Here is a 27,403-nt window from a genome sequence, read left to right on the forward strand (position 1 = left end):
GGTCCTGGAGAAGGGGGGAGAAGGGTGGAGCGGTCTAGAGAAGGGTGGAGCGGTCTAGAGAAGGGTGGAGCGGTCTAGAGAAGGGTGGAGCGGTCTAGAGAAGGGTGGAGGGTCCTGGAGAAGGAAGTTTAAGAAAAATAAGAATAATGTTTTATTTGCCACGCAATCAACTTGTCAGTCAGTTGTTGGAATTTTGTATTTTTTGCTCTAGAGTCTAGACACAGGCACTTGCATAGTCGGCACCCCTGGAGCAATTAGGGGTTAAGTGCGTTGCTCAAGGGTACAGGAAGGGCTTTGATATGTATTGATATGTTTTGATATGTATTGATATATATTGCACTATGGCTTTCGGTGTGTCGCCTTTACTTCGGCTGTAGTTGTGAATCAGAGCAACGTTTTATAATCAACAGCCATTGATATTATTGTATATTGTAGTCAATATATTATTGTATAATGTAGTCAATATATTATTGATATATTGTAGTCCTACATTAGCACATTATAGTGTAGGTAGACATAGACTGTTTGAAAATCATAAAAGGATTATCATTTGTTATCTTTCACATTTCAAAATGTCACATTTCATATTCATATTGATATTCATATAATATTTCGTATTTCATAATAAACAAGTATGTAATTTCTTAACCCTAGCTATGCTCTCATTGCTTGTAATTGTTGAGATTACGGGAAATATTCTATATTTTAAAATGTTTACCGTCGCTAAGTCACAGTGTTCAATACTGAAGCCACAGTTTCACAACTCTTCATACAGTCTGCATTAGTAACATGCATGTTGGCCAATCACTTCATTCATGTCGCAAAAGAAGCTCGTTCAACCACACACTGGCAACAATGTTCACTCAGAAGCATACACTGTCATTCATAACATTCTGACTTACAAAACACTAACAACAGGGGGCATTACATAGTTTGAATGATTTTCACAAGAATGAATATTTCATTATAAAAATGGTTTGATTTATAGTAATCATAGGCAGAATAGTTGACTGTACAACTGTAAAGTATTAGGCAACAAGAATGAATCAGAAATGCCGCAATTTGCTTCTATCCTTAATTCTATCTTTTGCTTCTATCCTTTATTCCATGTTTTATCCTTTTTTTCAGTATCTTTGCAGAAAGTAAGTTACGGTACATTTACTTCAAAGTACACTACATTTACTTGTGTAAAATGAAAAGTGAAAAATAAAGTGGAAGTTCAAATAAAAAATAAAAACAGAAATTCCAGGGCTACAATACAATAGCAATCACACCAAAAATGTCTCACTCCTGAGGGTTTTGGTCCACCCTCTGGTCTGCATCTGGTCACATCTAATGTCTTCCCTGGCAATGCATCTAGTGTATTTCATTTCATTGTATATATTCTGCTAATATTTTCTAGACATTTCAATATGATTACTGCAAATAGTGAAAATACCACCACTCATCCGTTATCAGACTTTGCTGAGGTTCTGGAACTGAAGAGTATCAATAGAGTGCAAAATAACAGCATCTGCACACTCAAACACTGTGCAAAAAAACAGTTTATTGCGAGCTTTCTGTCATATATGATAGGAATATGATTACTGCAGAATTGCACCAAATAATTCAGTTTTGAACGTGTTCTTCACAGTTTTGAACACAGTGGTTTAACAATGAAAAAATGTGTTGCAAATACATAGTATTTTGCAGGTGGGGGAGTTTGAATGAGAGAAGTGTTATGGATTTTGGAGAATGTAGTCATTGAATGCATTTTGTATGAAAGCAATGCACAAATTGTTTGACAAGCTGGGGCCATGCATACAGCACTTCCCTAAAGCCATTAGCCACCCTATAAGCGGACCCTTAAGGTCATGGACCAGAAGCCCAACAGCACACACTACTGTACCATCCTAGACAAATATAAATACCTTAGCTGGGAAGACACCATCAAATACAAAAACATCTGTCTCATCCATAAAATTCTGCATAACAAAGCTCCTCCCCCGCTTAACTCTTTCATAAACCAGCGTGACCACAGCTTACGGCCCACCAGAACCACCTCTCGTGGCGACCTTATAGTTCCATTCAGGAAAAGCACCTTCAGTAAGCAATCCTTCTCAGTGATAGCAATAGAAAACTGGAACTCACTACCCAACCAACTCAAAGACATACATACTTACTCCACCTTCACAACACACATGAAAGCCTGGCTGACACAGAACTATACTTGTCCTCATTAATCCCTCTCTGTGCTGCCTCCCCATAATGCCTTTTTTTTGTATGTTTTGTTTTGTTTAATGTATTGCTGTTTGTAAGTGCTTAATGTTGTGTGGCCTGTAATTGTCCTGTGGCTTCTATGTGCTTGAAATGTCGCTGCCCCCATAAGTGTGTATGTGGTGTTTGTTGTAGCCCCTTCAATCACCTCAGCTTGCTTACGTGTTTTTTTTGTCAAGAGTGATGTTGGGGTACCTTGTCTCAGCCATGTGTTCTTAGAATATTTAAATGTTTTATTTTAACTAATGAGGTTACTTTTCAGGATGCCATGTTGCAACTGGCCGGGGACTTCAGCTGAAAATTAGCCGACTAGGCTAACGCTGCCTTTTTTACTGTATTTTATATGGTTCATGTATTTGGATTGTCCTCGATATAATAAACTAATAAACTAAACTAAACTAAACTAAATCACAGAGAAAGAGTCACAGTTTTGTTCACATGGGTTTCTGCTCTGCTGACTGTATGAAGAGTTGTGAATCTGTGGTTTCAGTATTGAACACTGTGACTTAGCGACCGTAAAAAACTGTAACAAGCCTGGTTGTTACTTTGCTTCTGCTTCTTTAATCCTAATATAGAATAAAGGACGTTTCAAAAATGCACTTTATTTGATATCGATACACAATAAATAAGTCTAGCAGCAAGTCCTCAAAAAAGGCTTTAGTTTTCGAGATACCCCTACCCGAGGTAGAACAAATGACAACAATGATTTTTCTTATCTTTAGGGTCTCCCATTAATGAAATTGATTGTTGTCAATTGTTATGTTTGGGGAAAATATGTTTTTTGGGTTGTTCTTTAGAGCTACCCCAATCCCTGAAAAAGAGCCAAATTAGACCAGGCCGAATATGGGGAAGGTGACAAAAAAGTCCATAACTTGAGAATGGTCACTCTTTTCCTCTTCAGATTTGCTGAGGTATGAACCAGGTGGATGTCCTACATCACCAAATAGTCAGACAACGATTTACCTAAAGAAATCCTGAATTATAGTCCTGTAAACTTAGCTTTAGTTTAGACGGAAATTGTACTTTTTGGTGACAGGAACATAGGACTCCATCACTTTTCTCTCATTTATCAGAAAAACAGAAATCCCTGAAAAATATATCATTACTGAATTGTCTAGGGTGCTATTGAACACTAACCAGTAGTTGTATGGAAATATCTCATACAGTTCTATTGCAAATGAGATTTCTTTAGACATAGGCCTACCTCTTCTCTGATACAGTCAAATTCCGAAGCCTATAAGTTAAGAATGCTCACTCTGATGGTCATCATATTTGGAGAGGGAAATACCAGGTGGCTGAACTACATCACCAAATAGTCAGAATAAGAGTAACCCAATAAAATAAAGTTTATTAGTTCTAAATTGCAAGCCTCTAAAACATAGGTGTGAATAGTACAGGTTTTATTAAAACTGGAACCTTAATTCAAAGTACAATTAAATAAAGTCCTCAAACATTAGGGGACACATTTTGACATTCTGCACAGCAGGTGCAGAACTCTGTACAGGGAAGGCCAACAGAGAGGCACTGGCACTTTCCACTCTCTCCACACTTTGCATCTTTGCAATATAAGTGAGTGATGTCTCTCACTTCTGTAGGTGCTGGGGGTTTTGTAAAAAGGACAGGTTGAATGGCCCCATCTCTGATAATCCACCCCTTGCCAATAGGACTCCATAACAGGGGTTTGGGCATGTGGCTTTGACACCATACCGCTGTCTGGAACATTGCTCTCTGCACATGCTGCTGAAATGCATCCTCTGTTGGCGGCAGATTTGCAGAGGCTGTATCTGATGTTGATGCAATTAATCTGACAAGTCAACTCTGACATGGATATAGCGATTGTGCGCATGCGTCTAACGTCTAACAAATTACAATTAAGTGTTAAATTATATTGTATTATAGGTAAAAAATACGGGAGATTTATGGGAAAATATTTAAACGGGAGCACAGCGGGAAAGAAAGGTAAAATACGGGAGAATCCCGGGAAAAACGGGAGGGTTGACAGGTATGGTAGGGGTATCTCAAAATCTGAGGGCCCTTCCTGCTAAGACTCCCTTGCTTGCAGTACTAGGAGAGGGTGTTGGGATCACAACCTACCACTAGGGGGCGAAAAAACCTAAAAAAACAGATTTTCCCCATTGCACGTCACGGTGGCTGAACCGTCCAACCAGCGATCAACGTGTATCGCTGCGGGTTCAGAGGTCGAAAAACGACCAAGATGGCGGCCGGCGAGCTGAGGTGTTGGCACTGAACTGTATGGCGCCTTCTCGGAGTAGGCTGGTCTAAGTCCACGGTCACTAGACCTGGAATGCGGTATTAGAATATACACGACCTTCTGCTCATCATCTAATTTGGAGATTCGGTCGGGAAGGTAAGGACTTGGTCATGGCGCTGGTGTACGAGCTGGTGTGGCGGCTCCTGCACCTCCTCCTCCACCTCCACAGGACGCTCGTCACCTGGTCTCGGACCCGTCTTCGGAGCTGGAGCGGGCGGCTGTGGCAGCGAGCCGTGGCCGCCCTGCTGGTGCCGGTGGCGCTGCTCTTCCCCGAGCACCAGAAGCCCGGCCCGGCCCGGGGTAAGCAGCGGTGTCGCTGGGGGGCGGAGGGCAGGTCCCTGGGGAAGCTGCCTCTCCACATCGGCCTGTTGGTGGCGGAGGAAGAGCCCAGCTACACGGACATCGCCAACCTGGTCGTGTGGTGTATGGCCGTCGGCATATCGTATGTCAGCGTGTACGATAATCAAGGTCAGATATTGATCAGATTTAACGTAATGTATTAATTTTGTCATAAATACGGGAAGCGTTGCTGCTGAACCTGCTGACAGTCACGTGTTGTGCAGACTCACTGGATGTGTTCGGAATCGCGTACTAGCATACTACTCATACTAGATATGACGTAGATTTTGAGTATGTAGTGCGTTCACACTGTACAGTATGCGAGGAATTTAGTATGCGAGCAATACTTCCGGGAAAATTGAAGTCTGTTACGATGGACACTTTTGGCATACTAGATCCCCAAAATGCATTTCGCGTCCAGGGTTGCAGGGTTGCGTCCAGGGTTGCCAGATGGGGTGGGTTACCGCCGAATGGGCTACTTGATTTTGAGGTTATAGAAAGTTTAGGCTGTAAATTGTCAATCCCATCTGGCAACCCTGTGCGCTTTCAGTCTCGTCAAACTGCGTCATACAAACCCGTCATACAGCTGTTGTTTACATCGTCCGATAGCCTGGGGACCGAAAGCTTGCAATAAACATTGTTTTTTGCACAGATTTGAGTGTGCAGATGCTGCTTTTTTGCACTCTATTTGATACTCTTCAGCTGCAGCACCCCAGCTAAGTCTGATCACGGATGAGCGGTGGTATTTTCACTATACTGGGAATTAACATGGTGAAATGCATTCTTAGACAAGGCTACGTCGTCATGATTACAAATATGCCACTTGAAATGCATGAAATCCAAGTTTATTTGTGTCTTACACACATGTTCACCTAGTATTTGACTGCTTGTAGCCCAATCACGAATGATCCCAGTATTGTAGCTTCAGACGGACAAGTTGGTTGTAGTGCTTGCCCACGATATGTTATTGCTCATATATATTTATTTTAATCATGTTATTTTACCAACTGTTGAGACAACAATAAAGTAAGCTAGTTACTTGAGCTAGCTAAAGATATTGGTCCCCCAAATCATTTTACAGCGCCGGAGCGCACACTGGGTGCAACGTCATAAAGGGACCAGGTAATTTGATTGGACAAGAGGCATTCCATGAGTGCTGATCAGATTTCCAGGGCGAAATTACGAACGCAGCTAGCGAACAGAAGATGCAAAAAATCGTCAGATCAGATATATAAACGGGTTATTTTGGTAAACTGGACACATTTTGGGAATATATATGGTTATTTTCTCGCCTGAAAACATATTAAAACTTCATAAAATGACATGTTAACACTTGTAAAGCCAAAATTACATCTTTTAGCTAATGGAGGTTTAAAATGGAGGTTTAAATTCGCTGCTCCCGGCGAAATGCATTCTGGGAGGCAGTATGCATACTGTGTAAATGGTCGGCTGGTTTTCGCATACTTATTATGAATTTAGTAGGCACTAGGCAGTATGCAGTATATACTCATTGAGTATGCTAGTATGCAGTATGCTAGTATACCATTCCGAACACAGCCACTGTCAGACTGGTGATATGTAGATTCTCTGTTTTTGTGGCGTCCAGACGTTGCTATTCCGACACCTTGAATCAGGTTGAATTGATCCTTTCTATCTTAACTTGAAGTCCTTCTCTTCCCGAGATGTAGCTGATCAGCTTGTGCCATATCAGCTTGTGCCATATCAGCTTGTGCCATATCAGCTTACCAATAACACTGCCCCCCCCCCCCTGTTCAGTGTGAATTAAAAGACATCTGTCAGTAACATAAGATATGGTACTCGGCATAATACTATACGGACCATCATCGATATGGACACTAGTGCTGTCCCAAACGACTATTTTTCTAACGATTAATCTAGCGATTATTTTATCGGTTAGTCGATTAGTCTAACCGACTAATTTATCGATAAGTCTACCGATAATTTTTGTGCTGTTCGGAAAAAAAACCACGTATTTGTCTCCACCTCACTGCTATAGCTAACGTTACTCTCGCTGCTATGTTATGATTAGCTAAATTGATGCTAACGTAGCATGCGAGCTACGAGCTAGATAACGTACAGTAGGTGCTCGCACCACAATGACAATAGGCTACCGTAGCTAGCCAGCTACATAGCTAATGTTACTAACACCAGAAGACAAGACATACGAACTGTGGTGAGCTACATTGCTTGTGTAACATTAGCTAGTAGCTATCCATTTTTCACTCATACACTTAATTGTCTCGCCTGGTAAAATAAAGGTTAAAAAAAAACAAAAAAAAAACGCCATTTTGTTTATTTACGACTAACCGACGCATATTACGCAAACCGACGTATTGACGTAGTCGATGACGTCGACTAATCGTAACAGCCCTAATGGACACTAACTGTATTAATACTGTCATATGGCTCTCAGTCTTTGGGCTCTTCCCAAACGATCCCGTACTAGTTCGAGCTACTGTACAGTGTGTAGTATTTTATTTCCAGTAAACCAATCTAACAGTGTCGTTTTAAGTAATATAGCCTAATGTTCTTTATTGCCTCAAGGTTTGGCCTGCTCACCGGATTCCTGCTGTAGTTCTTAGAGCCAATTGAGGCAAAGGTTTGGCCTCATGACTTGCTCACCTAGTTCTTACTGTAGGCCAATTGAGGCAATGAGCTTTGCTTAAAGATTGCGTCACAGACATGATCTGACTATTCTTGCTTCATTGCTGGTTCCGCCCTTCTGACTGGGATATAGGCTGTCACAATCTTGTAGCTGAGATGTCCACTATAGAATCAATCACCACGTCTGGCATAAAGACAGATACAGATTGGTGAATATAAAATACCAGACAGGTTTACTTACAGGTTTACCAGACAGGAAAGGTAAAAACAGCTGTGGAAGGGACATGGAGGCTGTGGAGGGGGGGAGTGGAGGCTGTGGAGTTGGAGGGGGGGGTGGAGGCTGTGGGGGGGGGGTAAATGGGGAGGTGGAGGCTGTGATGGGGAGGTGGAAGGGGGGTGGAGGTGGAGGCTGTAGGGGGGAGTGGAGGGGGGTGGAGGTGGAGGCTGTAGGTGGGGAGTGGAGGCTGTGGAGTGGAGGTGGAGGCTGTAGGGGGGGAGTGGATGTGGAGGCTCTCTGCTCCCACTGGTTCTTTCTGAGGGGTCGGTCTAAATGCTGTAACAGTCATCATATGACTCTTCTGGTTCCAGTCATTATATAATATTATTCATAATAATTATAATAACTTATTTGTATAGCATTTTTCCTGCAAACAATGACTCTTCTTGAATATGACTCTTCTCGTTCCATTTCCACTTGACCCCAGCTCTTGTCACTGGGGCTCACAGACTGTCAGAATATCAATCCTGAGATACATTTCTGCATCATTCCCTGTCTGTACTGTCAGACCTGTGGGAGTTTCACACTATTAGTGTTTATTTAATGTATCTCTTATTGTACCGGCCGGGTAACGGCCAAGCTCCACCTGCTGCGTCGCGTCAACTCGCCATCGACGTTGCGTCAACTTCCCGTTGTCCAAGCTCCACCTGCTGCGTCGCGTCAATGTTGATATTCATCCGTAGTGTAATGAATGGGTTAATTCATAGTCAGGACAGCGCATGCGCCTAGAGAGAGTTCATGATACACCAGTAGGTGACTGACAGGTGTCGAGAGAACCGAAGTAAACTGGTTATACCTTTGTTGAACCCAGACTCAACTGTCTTATTATTCTATGTCCAAGTGACATTCCACGTAGTATCGTAGAAAAGCATTGACGCTCGCAATTCATATAATATAATATTTTTCGACCTCAAGGATGAGCCGTTCGTCGTCCATTACTGCAACAAGAGTTCACCACGGGTGCGGTGATTGACGCCCCACGGCGCCCACGTGGGGCGTCTCATTGTGACGTCTGCGTCCATCCACCGTCAAAAATCTAACTTTTTTGAAAGTCTACTTTGGACGCAGCCATCGGACGCAACGCTGACGCGACGTACCGCAGCAGGTGGAGCACCTTTCATTGATTACAATGCATTTGATCCCAATTTCGGACGCAACGCACATTAGACGCAACGCTCGATGGCCATGGTGGAGCTTGGCTGTTAGTTGACTGAGAGCATGTTCTCAATGACCTTCGGAGTCCTTAGGGGTCTGTCTAAATGCTGCAATGTGTTGTTCCTCTTGACTTAGGGGTCATCAGTCTCTCTCAGCCAGGTCTGGCCTGTTACTCACTGTGTGTCAACAGCAGTTGTGAGAAACTGTCGCCTTCTGCTGGAATTTCCATCTCAGACAGAATGTTTGATTCTCCTAAGAGCCTTTCAACGGATCACCTAAGTCACGGATCGGATTGTGTCGCGGTTTCTAAGTCACAGATCGGATCATTTTTTCGGATCAACACAAAACATTTTATTTATTTATTATTATTATTTTGTTTATAACATGAAACCTGCTTTTTCCTTGAATTCTGTAAAAACACCACTTTTATTGTGTGAAACAAAAAAACAACATTCAAGATGTCAAAACTGGTCAAATACATAACATATTTTACACTCAAACATTACATATGAAATACACATTCAACTTAAATTATAGTGCAATAGGAGAGAGGATCACTGGGCTCTTTAAAGCAGACAAATAAACACTTAACTAAATAATAAAGTAAATATGAAAAAAATGCCTACATTATCATAAGTTGTCGAGCTGCCTTATTCGTGCATGCCGTAAACACACCAGGGGGATGTTGCATCAAATGTGTGGCCATGCTCGACGTATTGCCTCCCTCATACGACTTTCTCGTTGCACAATTCCTGCACATTGTGACTTTTTTTAATCGACCACTGTGGGAAGTGAAAATGTGTCCTTTTTTGTCCCACTCAAAATATTAAATATATTTACCGAGAGATTTTTGAGACTGTATAAAATCATCCAAAATGCAAAAATCCAAGGCGAGACACAGATGACTGAATTGAAGTAAAAGTTTATTGCAGGCTTCACAGAATGCAACAAACAGTGAGCAGAGGAGCTAAATCCCAATTTATACTTCCGCGTCGAATTTACTAATTGAGTAAAATAGTCTCTGGACGATGATAAAACGACTTTTAAAATTCCCACATTCCCTCCTCTGTGGCTCTCAGAGCAACACACTACGGCATTTGGAAAGTCCCATCTGGGCATGGACTCTAACATCATCCTGAATCTGTTACAGTGGGAGTACATAGTACACTCAAACTGGCGGTTCTTACAACCTGACCCAGTTTGTGTCTTCTATCAATTGTTCCTCATCCATTGTTCCCCTCACTGTCCCACCCTCAAAACTCAAAGGCTTCGGTCACCGTGCCTTTTCACGAGCTGCACCCCGCCTCTGGAACTCTCTCCCTCAACCACTCATAGGGCTTTCACACCGGCAAAGAACCGTGCCGGTTCGCGTTCGGAAACCGTTGGTGCTGTCTGGCGAACGAGCCCGCGTTCATACCAGTGTAACCTGAACCATCCGCGTCATCAACGCTGGGTGATGAAGGGGCGGGATAAACAAACATTTCACAACTAGATGGCAGCTACTTCACTGGAAAAGAGGATAATATCTTCCACTACAGTATCTGAAATAAACACAATTTTCTGTGAAACAAAACAAAAGACACTTTCTATATGCGTTCTTTTACTAATCAGCTGCTCCGTTACTGGAATAGAAATGGCTTACGAAATTCGCGTTCGCGCATGTCCGCGCGTGTGTGTTTGTTTGCTGAGCATGTGAGGAAGAAAAAGAGAATAATGAGACTTTTGATATTGTTTTTGATCACTAATGATTAGATTTAGATTAGAATAGATTTTGTCTACTTCCTCCTTGCTGGTCTCTGCAGCCTAGAATATGACACACCCACTGACGACGTGACTGTTCTACGTTTTGGTTCGCGCTTGAGAACCACTATTTTTTGGTGCCCGCTGCGAACCAACTTTTCAGGTTCCGAACCAATTGAGCTTCGGTCTGAACGCGCCGGCCGGTTCCAGACTTGGTTCGCGAACGCGAACCGGCACGGTTCTTTGCCGGTGTGAAAGCCCTATCAGAGACTCACCCTCACTCCTCACTTTTAAATCCCACCTCAAAACCTACCTGTTCTCCCATGCCTACAGCCTCCCCTACCCCTAGCCATCTCCCCCATCCCGGCCACCCCCGCCCCCCCCCCTGGACACGCATACAACCTCCCCTACCCCTACCCATCTCCCCTAACCCTGCCACCCCCCTGATATGCATACAGCCTCCCCTACCCCTAACCACCTCCCCTGTCCCTACCACCCCCCCCTCCCCGTTCGCTGACTCTGTGTTCCATGTTACTTGTTGTTTTTGTGTTTTCCGTATCTCCTATAGGCTATATTGTCAGCGTCTTTGAGCCCCGGAAAAGCGCTATATAAATCCAATGAATTATTATTACTATTATTAATTGTTTTATACTAGTGTTGTTAGATAGGTTTGACGTTTTGCTGGCCGAGGCGCCTGTGTTAGATATCTGGGTACGGGACCTTGTTGTTGTCTAGGGGTTTTCAAATGCTTTAGTGGCTGCTGCCCTGCAATGTCCCTGTGTGGCAGTGGTTTAACACATCATTACAGTACAATACACATCAAAAGACTTAACACATCAGTAACAGTAACAGCTGTAGCAGTGCTGTGGTCGCCTTCTCTTGTCTCTGTCCACTGTCTCTGGAGTATTGGTCTTGTCGATGGGGGAGTATCAACCCCTCCAGTTCCTCTGGGTTGAGGGGGAAGGGAGTGGGAGTCGCATACTGTCTTCCTCGTTGGTGTTTTCTCTGCATTGTGCTGGGACAGCGGCGACCTCCTATGCAGGCATACAGGGTTGACACGATGATGTCCATGACATACATACTGAGGGGACTTCATACAGGGGTTCACCATGATGTCCATGACATACTGAGGGGACTTCATACAGGGGTTCAGGGATGGGGGAGCTGGCACAGGGGATGGGACCCTCCGTGGCAAGCTACACGCAGTCCCCTGGCCTCACTGCCAGCTGTGCCTCGGTTGCCTTGGTCTGGTCTCGGTCTACAGTAGCACCTTGACCTGTGTGAACAAAGCTCGATATATGCCAGTTACCTATATGCTTCACAAAATGGTGTATTTCTGCTTCTATCCGTTTCAGAGGGGTCCCTCATAAGGGCCCCCAATGTATGAGCATCGGTCAACCGGTAAGCTTTTCATGCAGTGTTTGGGTTCAAATCCAGCGGTTAGTTGCCTGTGCATGCTCATTAGGGCCAGGGGCAGTGTCTACCCATGTTAGTTTGCTAACACTACAGATCTTAGCTATTTTTCCATTCAACTACTATAGTCCTATTGACAATCTCTGTAATTGGATAAAAGGACAAAACAGAGATAATTGTACTCGGTACACAGGTCAGAAAAAACATAGTCACATAAACTCAATAACTAAATCAGCCTACTATCATCTGAAAAACATAACACGAATGAGAGGTTCCATGTCCACACAAGACCTCGAAAAAAAAATACTGGTCCACTGACAGGCCTATCCAAAGGAGCTGAAACACAAAAACCTCTATCAATGTCTTTTATCCATTAATTATTGTCTTATTGAACTTACTGTTCCCAGTCAATTTACTTCTTATATTTGCTTTTATTCATTAATAATGTAAAACACCTTCTTCCATCATTGTTATAATTGACAGAGAAGCCAAAGTGCTCCCATACATGGGATTTAAATGACGAGGGAGGCCTTTCGAGTTCTTCTCCGCCGCCAATGTTCCACTCGCCATGATACACTTGTTGCTATTCCCAGCTCCACGTGTAGTGAGTAAACAACAGATAATTTTTTTCATTATCAACCCATCATTGCGCTTTAGAGTAAAACAGAGCACGCAACTGTCGCGTCTATCTTTTCATGGCAACTCTACATTGTGATTTACAAGAGATATTAACTCATATTATTACTTGGTTAAATTTTACAATTGATCCGCAGTATACATGTGTCAATTTTACAATTGATCCGAACCGTGGGGGGCAATCCGTACGGATCACGGATCAGCCGTGATCCGTTACACCCCTAGGTGTTAGTCAGCGTCCTCCTCTCTCTCTCTCTCTCTCTCTCTCTCTCTCTCTCTCTCTCTCTCTCTCTCTCTCTCTCTCTCTCTCTCTCTCTCTCTCTCTCTCTCTCTCTCTCTCTCTCTCTCTCTCTCAGGTGTGTTCAGGTGTATATCCCAGGTGTTCTCTGTGCTGATGCATCCTCCTCTCTCTCCCTCTCAGGTGTGTTCCAGAGGAACAACTCTCGTCTGCTGGATGAGATCCTGAAGCAGCAGCAGGACCTCCTGGGTCTGGAAGGTTCGAACCACTCAGTGGAGTTCCTCAGCAACGGCACCGACAAGTCAGACCACCAAGGTGAGACACAGACTCAGGACAGACTGGACAGAGGGGAGGGGACAGAGAGGGGAGGGGACAGGTAGAGGAGAGAACAGGTAGAGGAGAAGACAAGTAGAGGAGAGGGGAGGGGACAAGTAGAGGAGAGGACAGGTAGAGGAGGGGACAGGTAGAGGAGGGGACAAGTATGAATGAATGAATTAATGAATGGTCTTTATTGTCATTAATACAGTACAGGTACCATACAACGAAATTTAGGAGGGGGGGCTCCCCTGGTGCTTGGAAAAAATACTAAAAACAAGAGAGCCAAAGGTTAACAAAAAAGAGAAAAGAGCTGCTTGACATAAATTAAGGCTATGAAAACTATCTACTATACAATAAAACACTGCTGTACACTATGCTATGCTATGAATATCCTAACTTTTTCCCATATCTGAACCTTATGTACACATGGGTTGTCATATTGCACATAATATTTGTTGCACATTCATTAAAGTGTCGCAGTAGCAGATTTAGAATGTTCACAGTTGTATTACAATATTGCACCTATGTTTACAATCTAGTAGCTGCCATCAAATTGTCTAGATTGTCCAGAGCCTAGAACCTAGGTCTTTTCTGTGTTCAGGGCCTGAATGGCCCTATGGTAAAAGCTGAGCTTCAGTCTGTTTGTCCGTGCGAACATGGTCCTGAACCGCCTGCCTGAGCGCAGCCGAACAAAGTGTTCGTTCCCAGGGTGGGATGGGTCCCTGGAGATCTTGGAGGCCTTCCTGAGGCAGCGTGTGTTGTACAGCTCTTCCAGAGAGGGGAGGGGGGCGCCGATGATCTTCTGGGCCGATCTCACGACTCTCTGTAGCGCTTTCCTCTCTGCGGCTGTGCAGCTGAAGAACCACACGCAAATGCAGTAGGTGAGGATGCTCTCCACTGTGCAGTGGTAGAAGGTCACAAGCAGCTCCTGTCTGAGGTGGTAGTTCCTGAAGATCTCAGGAAGTAGAGCCGCTGTTGTGCCTTCTTGATGATGGCTGCTGTGTTGGTCCTCCAGGACAGGTCCTCCTGTATGTGCACCCCCAGGAATCGGAGAGTTGAGACTCTCTCCACGCTCCCTCCATCGATGAGCAGGGGCTGGACCTCAGATTTTTTCCTCCTGAAGTCCACGATGATTTCCTGGGTCTTTAACTGGTTCAGCAGCAGGTTGTTGACCTTGCCCAGCTTGCCCAGCTGCTCCACCTCATCCCTGTACGCCGTCTCGTCCCCCCCCCGAGATGCAGCCCACCACGGTGGTGTCGTCTGCAAACTTAATGATGGAGTTGCTGGGGTGGACGGGGGTGAAGTTGTGGGTGTAGAGGTTGTAGAGGATGGGGCTCAGCACGCAGCCCTGGGGGGACCCAGTGCTGAGTCTGAGGGCTGTGGAGGTGTGGGTGCCCACCCGCACCCTCTGGGGGCGGTCAGACAGGAAGTCCTTGATCCATGCGCAGATGGAGTGTGATAGTCCCAGGTCTAGTAGTTTGGTCACTAGCCTGTCTGGAAGGATAGTGTTAAAAGCAGAGCTGAAGTCCACAAAGAGCAGTCTCACGTAGCTGTTCCCCCCCTCCAGGTGGGATAGGGTGGAGTGGAGAGTCATCGCGATGGCGTCCTCTGTGGACCTGTGGGCTCTGTAGGCGAACTGGTATGGATCCAGGCTGGGCGGGAGGAATGTGACTATGTGGGCCCGGACCAGTTTCTCGAAGCACTTCATGATGATTGGTGTGAGTGCCACCGGGCGGTAGTCGTTTAGGCAGCTCACCGTGCTTTTCTTCGGGACTGGGATGATTGTTGAGGTTTTCAGGCAGGGTGGGATGGTGGCCTGGGACAGGGACTGGTTGAAGATCTTGGTGAAAACCCCGGCCAGCTGGTCGGCGCATTCCCTCAGCACCCGTCCCAGGACGCCTTCCGGCCCCGAGGCTTTTCTGGGGTCCACCGCCTTCAGCACGCGTCTCACTTCATGCTCTGTGAGGGTGAGGCTGCTGAGAGCTGGAGAGAGTGGTGTTTGTGTTTAGGGCTGCCACAAACGATTATTTTCATAGTCGACTAGTCACCGATTATTTTTACGATTAGTCGACTAATCGGATCATAAATTTCAGCTTATCGCACAATTACTCAATCGCTCTTATTTAGCTATCATCTTCTAAATCAGCTTCTAAATTTAGCTTGAAGTTGTTAGTTGTTGTTGTAGGCATGTGCTAACTAAAAATAAAGACAATTAAAATGATTGTTCACTCAAAAATAGATATTTTAATGAACTTTGCAGATTTATTTCTGGCATCACTTGCATGTAATGTAATGTAAAGAGTAGTAGAGGGTGCAAACTGCTGAGTAAAATGAGGTAGGCTAGGCACTAGGCAACCAAAAGAATACAAAAACAAAAATAAATACTTGTACAGAGTACAAAAGTTTTGCTTTGCTTCACTCATCTCATAGTAGAACGCGCCTTCTTAGCACTGTAACGTTAAGACAACATTTTTAGCTATTTGATAAGTATCGCTTTGATGACAACGTAAAATAATGTAAGAAGGCTTTTAACGTAACGATATCGTTAGCCAATAACAAGCTAACTAGCTTACCGAGACGAGCCATCGTCTTCCTCGTCATCTGCCACAACGTGCTTCCTTTTTAGATGCTCGCGCATCATAGACGTGCTGCCATGATAAGCGAGTTCAGCTTTGCAAATTTTACATTTTACATTCTTTTTTTCAACGTTGTGGTTGAAATGCTCCCACACTTTAGAGGTACGAGGACAGGAAGACATTTCTCTGTTTGTTTTTCCGGGGAAGTCACGTGTGCCCCGGATGACCGACACTGCGCATGTACATCAAAGACACTGGGAGACGCTAGCCAGTGGCAGCTTCAGGGAAGAAAAACGAATGCTTATCGAATGAAATGAATGGTCTTTATTGTCATTGATATAGTACAGGTACCAAACAACGAAATTTGGGAGGGGGGGCTCCCCTGGTGCTAGGCAAAAAAAACGCTTATTTCAGCTCAAAAAAAACATGCGACTATGGCGATTACCAAATATGTCGGCGACGATTTTGGTAGTCGACGTCGTCGTGACTAGTCGACTAATCGTGGCAGCCTTATTTGTGTTGTGGTTACCTCCGTTCGCCCCTCGTCGAACAGGGCGTAGAAGGAGTTCAGCTCTTCCGCCAGCAGGGGGTCGCCCTCAGCGACTGAGAGCCTGTTGGCTCTGAAGTTTGTCATGTGCTGAACCCCCTGCCACACCCGCCTGGAGTCGTTGCTCAGGAAGCATTTCTCAATCTTCTCTCTGTGGTCTGCCTTGGCCTCCCGGATGCCACGGTTTAGGTTAGCCCTGGTGGTGTTATACAGCAGTTTGTCCTTCGCTGAGAAGGCGTTGTTCCTCTCCTTGAGAAGTTGTCGGACCTTCTCAGTCATCCATGGCTTCGTGTTGGGGTAGACCCGGACACGTTTGTCCACGGTGGCTGAGTTGGTGCAGTTCACTATGTGGTTCAGAACCGACGACGTGAACTGTTCCAGGTCCTCATGCTTATATTCCTGCCATGAGGTGTCATTCAGGCAGATCTGCAGTGGAGCGGACCCTGCTGGCCAGGTTCTGACAGTCTTAGTGGTGATGGGAGCACTTTTCCTAATGGGAGTGTAGGCTGGGATCAGGAGGATGGAAGTGGTCAGACATGCCTAGATGAGCTAGCGGTCTAGCTTTGTAGGCAAGCTTGATGTTGGTGTATACCTTGTCCAGTGTGTTATCTCCTCTTGTTGCACATTTAACCTGCTGATAGAACTTTGGTAGTACTACCTTCAGGTCAGCATGATTAAAAGTAGAGGAGGGGACAAGGAGAGGGGAGGGGACAGGTAGAGGAGGGGACAAGGAGAGGGGAGGGGACAGGTAGAGGAGAGGGGAGGGGACAGGTAGAGGAGGGGACAGGGAGAGGGGAGGGGACAGGTAGAGGAGGGGACAGGTAGAGGAGGGGACAGGTAGAGGAGGGGACAGGTAGAGGAGGGGACAGGTAGAGGAGAGGGGAGGGGACAGGTAGAGGAGAGGGGAGGGGACAGGTAGAGGAGGGGACAGGTAGAGGAGGGGACAGGTAGAGGAGGGGACAGGTAGAGGAGGGGACAGGTAGAGGAGGGGACAAGTAGAGGAGGGGGGAGTGGACAGGTAGAGGAGGGGGGAGGGGAGGGGTTAGGTAGAGGGAGGGAACAACTTTGTGGAGTCTTGTGCGTTCTTGGCGAGGGTTGGGCAGGTGAGAGGTATGAACAATGGGACCTGCCCTACAGCACGCCTTGACTACACTAGCCTCTTCATTAACTACTGCTGCTGTAGCCTTGACTACACAAGCCTGTTCATTAACTACTGCTGCTGTAGCCTTGACTACACAAGCCTGTTTATTAACGACTGCTGCTGTAACTTCATCAAGTTACCTCAGAGGAACTGGAAGCAGCTCTAAAAATGAAGAATTCATAACCTTTCACATTAACACCAGACACCTGCTGGCAGACGTTGGTATCGGCGGTACATCTGTCAATCTTACCAGACACTTTGGCAGACAGCCAATAGTGGTTTGCACGTATGATGTTTTTCAATTGAGAGACTTCAAGCCTACCTCAGGCTCTGGTTCCTTCTGTGCAGGGAGTCATTTCGATGCAACAGAATTCAGGCGTGTGTTATTTTGTTTTGCCCTTTTGTTTTGTTTTTAAAAGAGTGTCTGAATGTTCTTACCCAACTGACACCTGGGCTGGCGGACCAGGAAGTTAATTTCACGCTCTGCGTCCTTGTCGCAGTGGAGCAGTACATCACTCACCACTCCCTACTCTCCCCTCTCATCCCTCACGCTGCTGCACTGATAAAACTGTTGCACTGATAAAACTGTTGCACTGATGTTGATGTCGAGAAAATGGCGGCTGGGCAGAACTTTCAGGAGCTTCTATTTAGATTATCTAAGGCCTGTTTCCCCACCCCGTATCCAAGGCCCTACCTCAGAAATAAAAAGGGATTCATTAAGAAAATACAGTATTTTGTAGTTTTTGTCTGAGAAATAAATAAAATTATATTTTCCAGTCATAATTTGTCTAGAAATCTCATTTTGTCATCATGGGCCCTATTATGCACTTCTTAACTTGCCGACTTAAGTCTTAATTAAGACGCACCGCCAGGTTAAGACCTACCGCCACCCTTATTATGCGCTTCATATGCGCTACTGCTATTATGCAGGTGTCGCTAGGCGCCCACACATAAGACGTAAGACTCCCGTGCATATATTACTCATTGTGGGAGTGTTCATATGTTAATGAAGTGCACTAGGCGCCCCTGCTATTATGCGATCTGACTTTGCGCCTAGCGCTAAGAAGTGGTTTGAAAAGTTCTTAAGTTTAGACTTCATGCACGTTTTGAAACACGAGCGCGCCTCCGCGGTTTGCGCATGCGCGCCGACCGACTTCTTAAGAAGTGGGTCAGCGCGCATGCGCAAACCGCGGAGGCGCGCTCGTGTTTCAAAACGTGCATGAAGTCTAGCGCCTATGAACTGCATAATAGCATAGCGCTTATGACTTAACGCAGCCGGTTCTTAAAGGGAATGGCACCTGGCACGCTGATTGGGTTGATTGAGAAGACGCCCAAAACACACCCATGACTAATTTCTGGGCTTAGCGCCGGGTCTTAGGCGCCCACTACCGCACGCATAATAGCAAAGTGGCCTTGACCACGCCTCCACGTCTTAAGTTTAGATCTACCGCCTCGTCTTATTGCTTAAGACTTATGAAGTGCATAATAGGGCCCCATTTGTCTTATTTCAGTCGTCAGTTGAGTGTATCGTTACATCCTGTCTGTTCTGCTGCTGGCACGATCTGCTTTATCCCCTGAGCAAGACAATATGTTATAACACACACACACACACGCATGCACACACACGCACGCACACACGCGCACACACACACACACACACCATATGGAGCTCACTACATAATACAGAGTGATAGTTGGTCTTCCCTGCCCAGTTAGCGTCTTCCTGTCCCATATAACTGGTTTAGTATCCTAGGATGAAGGATGGATGTCCCCCAAGATGTGTGTGTGTGTGTTACTCTAACGTGTGTGAGTGTGAGTCCAGTACTGTGCCAGGTGGTGAAGGTTCTGTGTGTGTGTGTGTCACTCTAACGTGTGTGTGTGTCTGTGTTACTCTACCGTGTGTGTGTGTGTGTGTGTGTGTGTGTGTGTGTGTGTTACTCTAACGTGTGTGTGTGTGTGTGTGTGTCTGTGTTACTCTAACGTGTGTCTCTGTGTCTCTGTCTGTCTGTCTGTCTATGTGTGTGTGTGTGTGTGTGTGTGTGTGTGTGTGTGTGTGTGTGCAGTGCTGGTCCAGACGGTGGTGAAGGTGCTGTCTCCTGCTGATGGGAAGCAGAGCGTGGTCCAGGCCGCCCAGCGCCTCTGCAGGGCCGTGGAGGGGGGGCAGAGGACCGCCAGCGACATCACCGTCTCCCTGATCGACACACTACTCAGAGGTAAGCAGGGCTCCACATTAAGGCTTGTCCACTTGTCCAGGACAAGTATATTTTATGTTCGGACAAGTGGACTTCCTCCTGCAGTTGTCCGACAGGCAAGTCAAAAAATCTATATGTATCTGCCAAAAATGAATTCCTCCTTTCGTTCTAAATAGTAAAAAAATTATTAGCAAGCTATGCCGCGCCTCATTCTCGCTGCCTATGAGGCTATTTAAGTGCACTCGTAGTTCATTAACATTTGCGTGGACGCGTATTCGCTTCTTCTGAATTTTCGGCGCGGTCATATATTTTAGGTTTGAAGTTTTAAGACAAACATATCTCAATGCGAACTTCAGAATGGCAGTAGTGATAGGCAACCAACAATGTACAATATAACTTCCACGATAATGAACTACGAGAGCACTTAAATATGTAATAGTAATACAAAGGGGGAGTTGGAAAACAGCACAACACTGACAAAGGCATTATTTGAAGCTAAGAGGATGAGAAAGTTTCCATTAAGTTGGACAATTTGAGGCAGAAACGGCGGTCCGTATGTGGTGGACCACCGGTCAATGAAACTGTCAGCCAGGATTCAACCTTGGGAGTTTAGGAGGGGGCTGGACGAAGATTTATCAATTTGAATATAAGATACTATCCTATTGCTAGCAAATACGCTAGCTTCCATTGGGGAGCGAGGGGTGGAGGGGGGCAGGGTACTTACCCAAAGCATTTTTTGTATATAGTTGTAAATATTCATGCCTATTGTGGCCAATCCTAAACTAAACGAAATCACAGATTACCCATTCATAATAATTTTAGATAATGACAAAATATTGAATGAATACATTTTTAAATAAAGGATACATCATTATCAAATCAATAGCAGTCAAATTTCTTATTTGCACTAACATTAATTGCTTTTTCAAAATCGTTGTATTTGGACAAGTAACTTGAGCTCTCAGACAAGTAAAAGATTAATTCACGTGTGTGTGTGTGTGTGTGTGTGTGTGTGTGTGTGTGTGCGTGTGCGAGTGTGTGTGTGTGCGTGCGTGCGTGCGTGCGTGTGCGAGTGTGTGTGTGTCAGCTCAGTGTGTAGTCAGCTGTGAGGGAGCGTGGTCTCGTCCGTGTGTGTCTGGCCCTTGGCCTCCTGCCATGGACCCTGGTCTCCGCATTTCGTATTCAACCCCGACATTTCGAGGACATTTTTCCACAGTTATGAGTCTTTTTCCACAGCTCTCATCCAAACCTTCTAAGAAGCGCTCTGTTTGTGGCCTCTCTGACAGTCCCTCTCTTCTCCTTTCTCCTCCTCTAGAACAGAGCAGCCATTGATCTGTCCGTCCGTTACATTGATGGCCTGTAGGGTTCTCTCTGGGTTATCTGAACAGCGAGCCGCTGGATTGGCATTGGTCAAAATGCGGCAGGGTTGGGGTTAGATGCTAAAATGCTGAATTCACTGAGGAGAACTGTGTGTGTGTGTGTGTGTGTGTGTGTGTGTGTGTGTGTGTGTCTATAATGTAAGGCTATTTACGGTAACACAGGGTTTCTACTCAAGATTCTAATCAGGTTCTAGTGAGGTTCTAGTGAGGTTCTAATGAGGGTTCTAGTGAGGTTCTAATGAGGGTTCCAGTGTTTCCTCCAGGATTTTTCACATTAGTGGCGGAGTGGTCCATTTTTGCACGCAGAGCGCGTGCGCACATTTTTTTTACGTAGTTTCACCAAAAACTAGAGGGTGGCAACATTTACAGAACAGGTGATTTTATATAGCAGGTGATCAAATACCAAGATATCCTGAGGCTACAGCTGCAGCAGAACATGTATAACGCGCATACAGCACTGAACATATACATGTGACTGACAGATACGCCCAAGTACACGAGAGATAATCAGCTCATCGAATATGAAGTAGTATGACAAGAGTAGAGTACACGCGCATACAGCACTGAACAACATCCGTAGAATATAAACTTGTGACTGACAGTCACATACATACATACATACACACACACACACACACACACACACACACACACACACACAAAGATCATCAGCTCATCAGTACGAAGTAAGTAGGCCTACATGAGAGTACACGCACAAAACCGTCTAACGTTACTCATTAACTGTTTACACAAGTAAAATCACAGTGTGACAGTCAGATGGAGCATTCTGTAAACAACCAACAGCAAGGTAATGCATCAGCTGAGTTAAAGAAAACTAACTCTTACCTTTGATGAGTCAGCGACATGAGCCCTGTTTACCCGTACCTCCGCCGTTCTGTTCGTGGTGATTTTAGAGGCAATAGATTATTTTGCCCCGTGCATATTGCCCTGTAATTAAACCATGCGACCACAACTCCCTTGCGTCTCTTATTGTCCAAATGTTCCCTGAATTTTAGCTGCATGTTTGTCCAGCATGTAAATCCGTTGTCAATAAAAATTTGACTCCCCTTCTTTTCCCCTGCCAATACTGTGTCGTTTATGACATTTACCAACGTTTATGCTATGAATAGTTCGAAGCTAGCATTAGGTGCGAGGCTGCTCGGTTAACCCATTAGCGGGAAAACAATTTGTTTCACAAAATAGCCTGATTTAGTTGACCATGAACATCAGAGACTACATTATGAATGTTCATTTAAAATACTTGTATACTGAGCACTGGTATAAGAACATGAACCAGAGAACAGCAGTAAATGCAATAACCCACAGTCGTCGCTGATGATATTCCATTTTCGATTATACGCATACGGGATTAAAGGGACCGGCGATGAGAGAGGGAGAGGAGAGGGATTTCCTGAAATCCAAATTTCCCGCGAAATTCGGACCAATCACAAAACTGTTTTGCAAGCGCGAGGTTAATTGCAACATTGTAACATATTGTAACTTACTACACCCTAAATCGGAACGAAATGTAGGTCTGAAAGCGGCCTAAATCTAGCTTCAATCTGCTTTTTTTCGGTTCTCAGGTCATAATACCTCGCTGCCTTTCTCGTTGCGCAGCCTGAATCAAAGTGGACTGAATCAATTAGTGGCAGAGAAATTTTATTTGTGGCGGCCCGCCACAAATCAATGCATATAGAGGAAACACTGGGGTTCTAGTGAGGGTTCTAGTTAGGTTCTAATGAGGTTCTAGTGAGGTTCTAAATTGTCAGCCCAGAGTCTAAGCTCGTTTTCACACCTACCTCGTTTGGTGCAGACTTAGGTGAACAGGTGTGAACTGAATAGGTGTGAACTGGTGTGAATGTTCCATCTGAACTGGTGTGAACAGGTGTGAATGCTCCATCTGAACAGGTGTGTGAACAGGTGGGGTCTCTGCTAGTGTGAACACGGTTTGGCGAAGGTCTAGGCCAATCACAGGAAGGTCTGGGCCAATCACAGGAAGGTCTGGGCCAATCACAGGAAGGTCCGGGCCAATCACAGGAAGGTCCGGGCCAATCACAGCCACTCACAGGAACTAATGTGTTTTTGTCGTTGTGTTGCCTTCCTGGGTCCTTCTCGTGCCTTCTGGGACGCTCCAGAATCTAAGAACATTCCGGACCCGGACCTGGTGCTGAAGTTCGGCCCGGTCGAGAGCACACTGGGCTTCCTGCCCTGGCACATCAGACTCACAGAGTTCATGTAAGTTTGAGTGAAAGTGAGTCAGTGAGAGAGCTTTCCCTCCCTAGTAGCGGTGTTCTAATCCTGTAAGTGATCTGTGCAGATTACCGGTTAAATGCTTCCGTACACCGTGCCTAGCAGATTAACCAGGGTCTAAAAATACCTACACTAACTGTTTCTAACACAAATACAAACTCTCAGTGAAATTATACTGTTTACCTCTAAGCAACGAAAAGCAATCCACAACATGTTCATTGGATGTTCAATCGTCAAACACCCAATGGATTGCTTTTCGTTGCTTGGAGGTAAACAGTATAATTTCACTGAGAGTTTGTATTTGTGTTAGTTAATCTGCCAGGCACGGTGTACGGAAGCATTTAACTGGTAATCTGCACAGACTGTGGAATATTGAATTTGTTTGGAAGATTAATTACTAGGGCGCCTCATCCACCACTAGATGGCGCTGTTTACTGCACTCATAGCGATTAACACCTTGGAGAGACCCGCTGACATTCGCAGATGGTTTTAACCTGCCTCCGTAAGCAACACATTCCTTTCTGCTGATGGGGGCTAATGTTACTTTTTTTTTTTTTTTTACCAGATCAGTTTCAGTTAGATCATTTTTGCTGAGGTGGGTTTTGTGAGGTCTTGATGCAAAGTTTAGTATCGGCTGTGTCATCAAAATGGCTTTACAAGCTTCACTCCTCAGTGCTCTGGTCTTCATTTAGAGACCAGAGCAGGGCTAGATGGTGTTTGTGTCCTCACTAACAGTCTCTCTCTCCTCCCTTCCTCTCTCTCTCTACTCCTCTCTCTCTCTCCTCCTCTCTCTTCTTATACCTTTTCTTCTCTTCTATCCTCTCCTCCTCCTCTCTCTCTCCTCCTCATCCTCTCTCTTCTTCTACCTTCTCCTCTCCTCTCCTCTCCTCTCCTCTCCTCTCCCCTCCTCTCTCCTCTCCTCTCCCCAGATCCTTCCCCTCCCATCTAGATGTCTCCTACGAGGACTTATTCAGCGCTCTGCAGCGCTACGCCTACTGTGAGCAGCGATTGGGCAAGTGAGGGACAGGTCCGCCCCCTCTACAGGAAGAAGAAATGGGCAGACAGGAAGTTGGGGGCTAGGGAGGGGGGGGACCTCCTCCCCCCCCCACACCCTCCTCTCCCAAATGTTTACAGTCCAGGCCACACAAACAAGTAGCCAGACAGTATTCTCCCCCACCCCCCTTCGGCCATCAGCCCCCCCCCCATTACTTACTGCCCCTGCCACGCCAAGTTCTTGCCAGCCCCGCCTCTGTGAGGCATTCTGGGTAACACACGCGCTGCCATGTTTACCATGCGTAGGAACGTAACGCCTGGCTCCGAGGGACCACTGATACCACCCCCCCTCCCCACCACGCCAGCCGGGATCAACAGGAACTTTACCTGACTCGCCACCTGAGAGACTTGGTGTGAGCAGTGTGGTGTAAACGTAGCTAGTGTCGCTCCTCTCTGCGTCTCCTCCCCCTCTGTGAGCTGTCGCTGGTCCTCCTGCTGCCATAGAGACAACACTGGGCCGGTCTGGCTAGCTAAAGCTAGCGTTAGTGCTATTGCTAATGCTAGTGCTAATGCTAGTACTAATGCTAGTCCTAATGCTGGGGCCTTGAGCTATGGACAAGACTGGTCCTCTGTCTCTCTGCTCTGGGTGGGCCTGGGGGGAGGGAAGGGTGGAGGGTCTGTGTGATGCTACTGTGTTACTCCCTGGGGGGAAGTAGAGTCCAGCACTGAACCTCCCTCCCATACGGATAACACACCACAGCAGAAATACTTTATATATGAATGAGAGAGTCTGTGTGTGCGTGCGTGCGTGCGTGCGTGCGTGCGTGCGTGCGTGCGTCTGCCTGCGTGTGCGTCTGTCTGTCTGTCTGTGTATGCTAGCAGCTCAGTCAATCCTCATTAACCGTGTGTTATAGAATGTTTATTGTTGATTTGGCAGTATTCTAGAATGTTGTCTTTGATTTGACAGTGTTCTATAATGTTGTCGTTCATTTGATGTTCTCATGAAATGACACTGAAGTCTTTGAGCTCCGTCCATAATAACAGGAATGTGATGATGTTGACTGCATGTTGCTATAGAAACCTCTGACAGAGTGAGTCCCCACCACGCGCTGTGTGTGAAGATGTGTCTAAATCGTACACTTGTATTAAAATTGTTCCTTGTCTGCTTGTTCTTTCTTCTCAGTTAACTCCTTCTCTTTTCCCTCTTGTTTTCACATCAACTCATCCTCCTCTTTTCCACTCATCCTCCCATCATTTGACCCCTCTGGTGGAACGGCCATACAGGCCATCACGGCCATTTTTTTACCCCTGAATGCTAATGATGCTAACCTCTCTGCGTGCCTCCATTGTCAATGTGCCGACTCGCTGTTCTGATCTCCATAGCAACAGAATGACGTGTGCGTTTCTGTGGTCGGGCAGATGTTTCCGTTGTGAAGCCTGTCACCTGAACTTGTGAACGCTCAATAAACGTTACTGAAATCTCAGATGTGTCCAGAATAGTCTCGGCACGGTGTTCAGGCCCAGTTCCCCCTCAGCTCTGGTATTGAAGGGCTGGACTGCTACTAAAGTGTCTTCAGAACCAGAGCTTCCAGCCCAAGATGGAAGCCATGACAGTGTAGAGGTTGTTTTTGGAAACATTCCTCACCTCCCCATCCCATGCATTACAATGAGGCAGTCCTCCGATTTCTACCTCCACCGGCCTCCTTGCTCTGTCTGGTCCCTCCCTCTCTGGTAGAGAGAGAGAGAGAGTGTGTGTGTGTGTGGGTCGTTCAGTCGACAAACCTGACACCACCAGTTAGCTGACAGACAGACGGTATAGAGTAAAACTGGCGTCATTTAAAGAAAATTGTCGGCTGAACTCTGTTGTGTTTCGTTAAACGTTCATCGTTTGTTTCATGTGTCGATATGCACCGCCAGGACAGCAGCAGACTTTTCCTCTAAGGCCCAAATTATACCGGCTGCGTCAACCTTACCTTATAGTCCGGGAGCCATGGGGTTGAACCTTGTTTTGTTGGGTAAAGTTTTTTTCTCTGCTGTTTCTTGTTGCTTGGGGGTACCTCTTCAAAATACAGGAGGGTGCCCTGTGATATCCCTTGAGCATTTTCTGATATATACTTCATGCCCGAAATGCCAAAATCCCAGAAAAATAGGTATTTATGAGATTTCATGCAAAATACTCAAATAAATCAAATGCATACAATTTGCTTTCTCCAATGTTTACTCATGAAGGAGGTCCTGTACAATGACATCAACAAAAATAAACTACCCGACAAAACAAGGTTCATTAAAAAAAAAAACGGGCTTTGGCTCCCGGACTATACCGTTTCAATGTCTACATCTGTAAATATGTATATATATATTTTAAATCAACACTTCCGCTCAAAGCAGCAACCCCACATAGACTATAATTATATTATGTTAATAAGTTAAAGGATCCTCAGGTGAAGGGCAGTATTTTTCCAGTGATTTCTCCCTCTCCCTCTCTGGTATTCTCTTTCCACTGCAACATTGTCTTTGGCACGATTGCGAAATATTAATATGGAGGACCCAGTCTGTCAAAATTAACAATAAATATATAGATAAATAAATGAGTATGAATAAATAAATGAATACACAGTAATAACGAAATACATTTCTATGTTTATTTATTCTTTTACGCATTCATTCTTTGTTTTCCACATTCTTTCTTTGTTTTCCACATTCATTCTTTCTTTTCCACATTGTTTTCCTCATTCATTCTTTCTTTTCCACATTCATTATTTCCCCGATTATCAGATCTGTATGCAAATATGGGGGCGTGTCTCACATTTTCATTGGTTAATGCCCCACGCATTTTCATTGGTTGATACCGCGCGTGACGTGGTAAAAGCGACAAAGTCGAGATAGTCCTTGGGCCAAACCATGAAAGGGCTCATGTCTCTATCACAACCACAGCACAGCTACGTGCGAATCATGCAAAGGGAAGCAAGATATGGCAAGGGACCTAACCCTAACCACTAACCATTAATAAGCTGCCAAACCAAAAGGTCTATCATATCAAAACATAATCTAGGGAT

At 45.3% G+C, this 27,403-nt stretch overlaps 1 protein-coding gene across 1 annotated transcript; it reads left to right on the plus strand.

The window, feature by feature from the left end:
• The first annotated feature begins 4,463 nt into the window (after positions 1 to 4,463).
• Positions 4,464 to 25,730, plus strand: nus1 (NUS1 dehydrodolichyl diphosphate synthase subunit). Its single transcript, XM_080550346.1, has 5 exons — positions 4,464 to 4,996; positions 13,135 to 13,266; positions 19,597 to 19,746; positions 23,240 to 23,339; positions 24,284 to 25,730. The coding sequence occupies exons 1-5, from the start codon at positions 4,639 to 4,641 to the stop codon at positions 24,372 to 24,374; spliced, it is 831 nt and encodes a 276-aa protein (XP_080406472.1). The 5' UTR covers positions 4,464 to 4,638; the 3' UTR covers positions 24,375 to 25,730.
• The last annotated feature ends 1,673 nt before the right edge of the window (positions 25,731 to 27,403 follow it).

Source organism: Nansenia antarctica (genome assembly GCF_963989245.1).
Source record: "Nansenia antarctica genome assembly, chromosome: 1".
Classification (NCBI taxonomy): Eukaryota; Metazoa; Chordata; class Actinopteri; order Argentiniformes; family Microstomatidae; genus Nansenia; species Nansenia antarctica.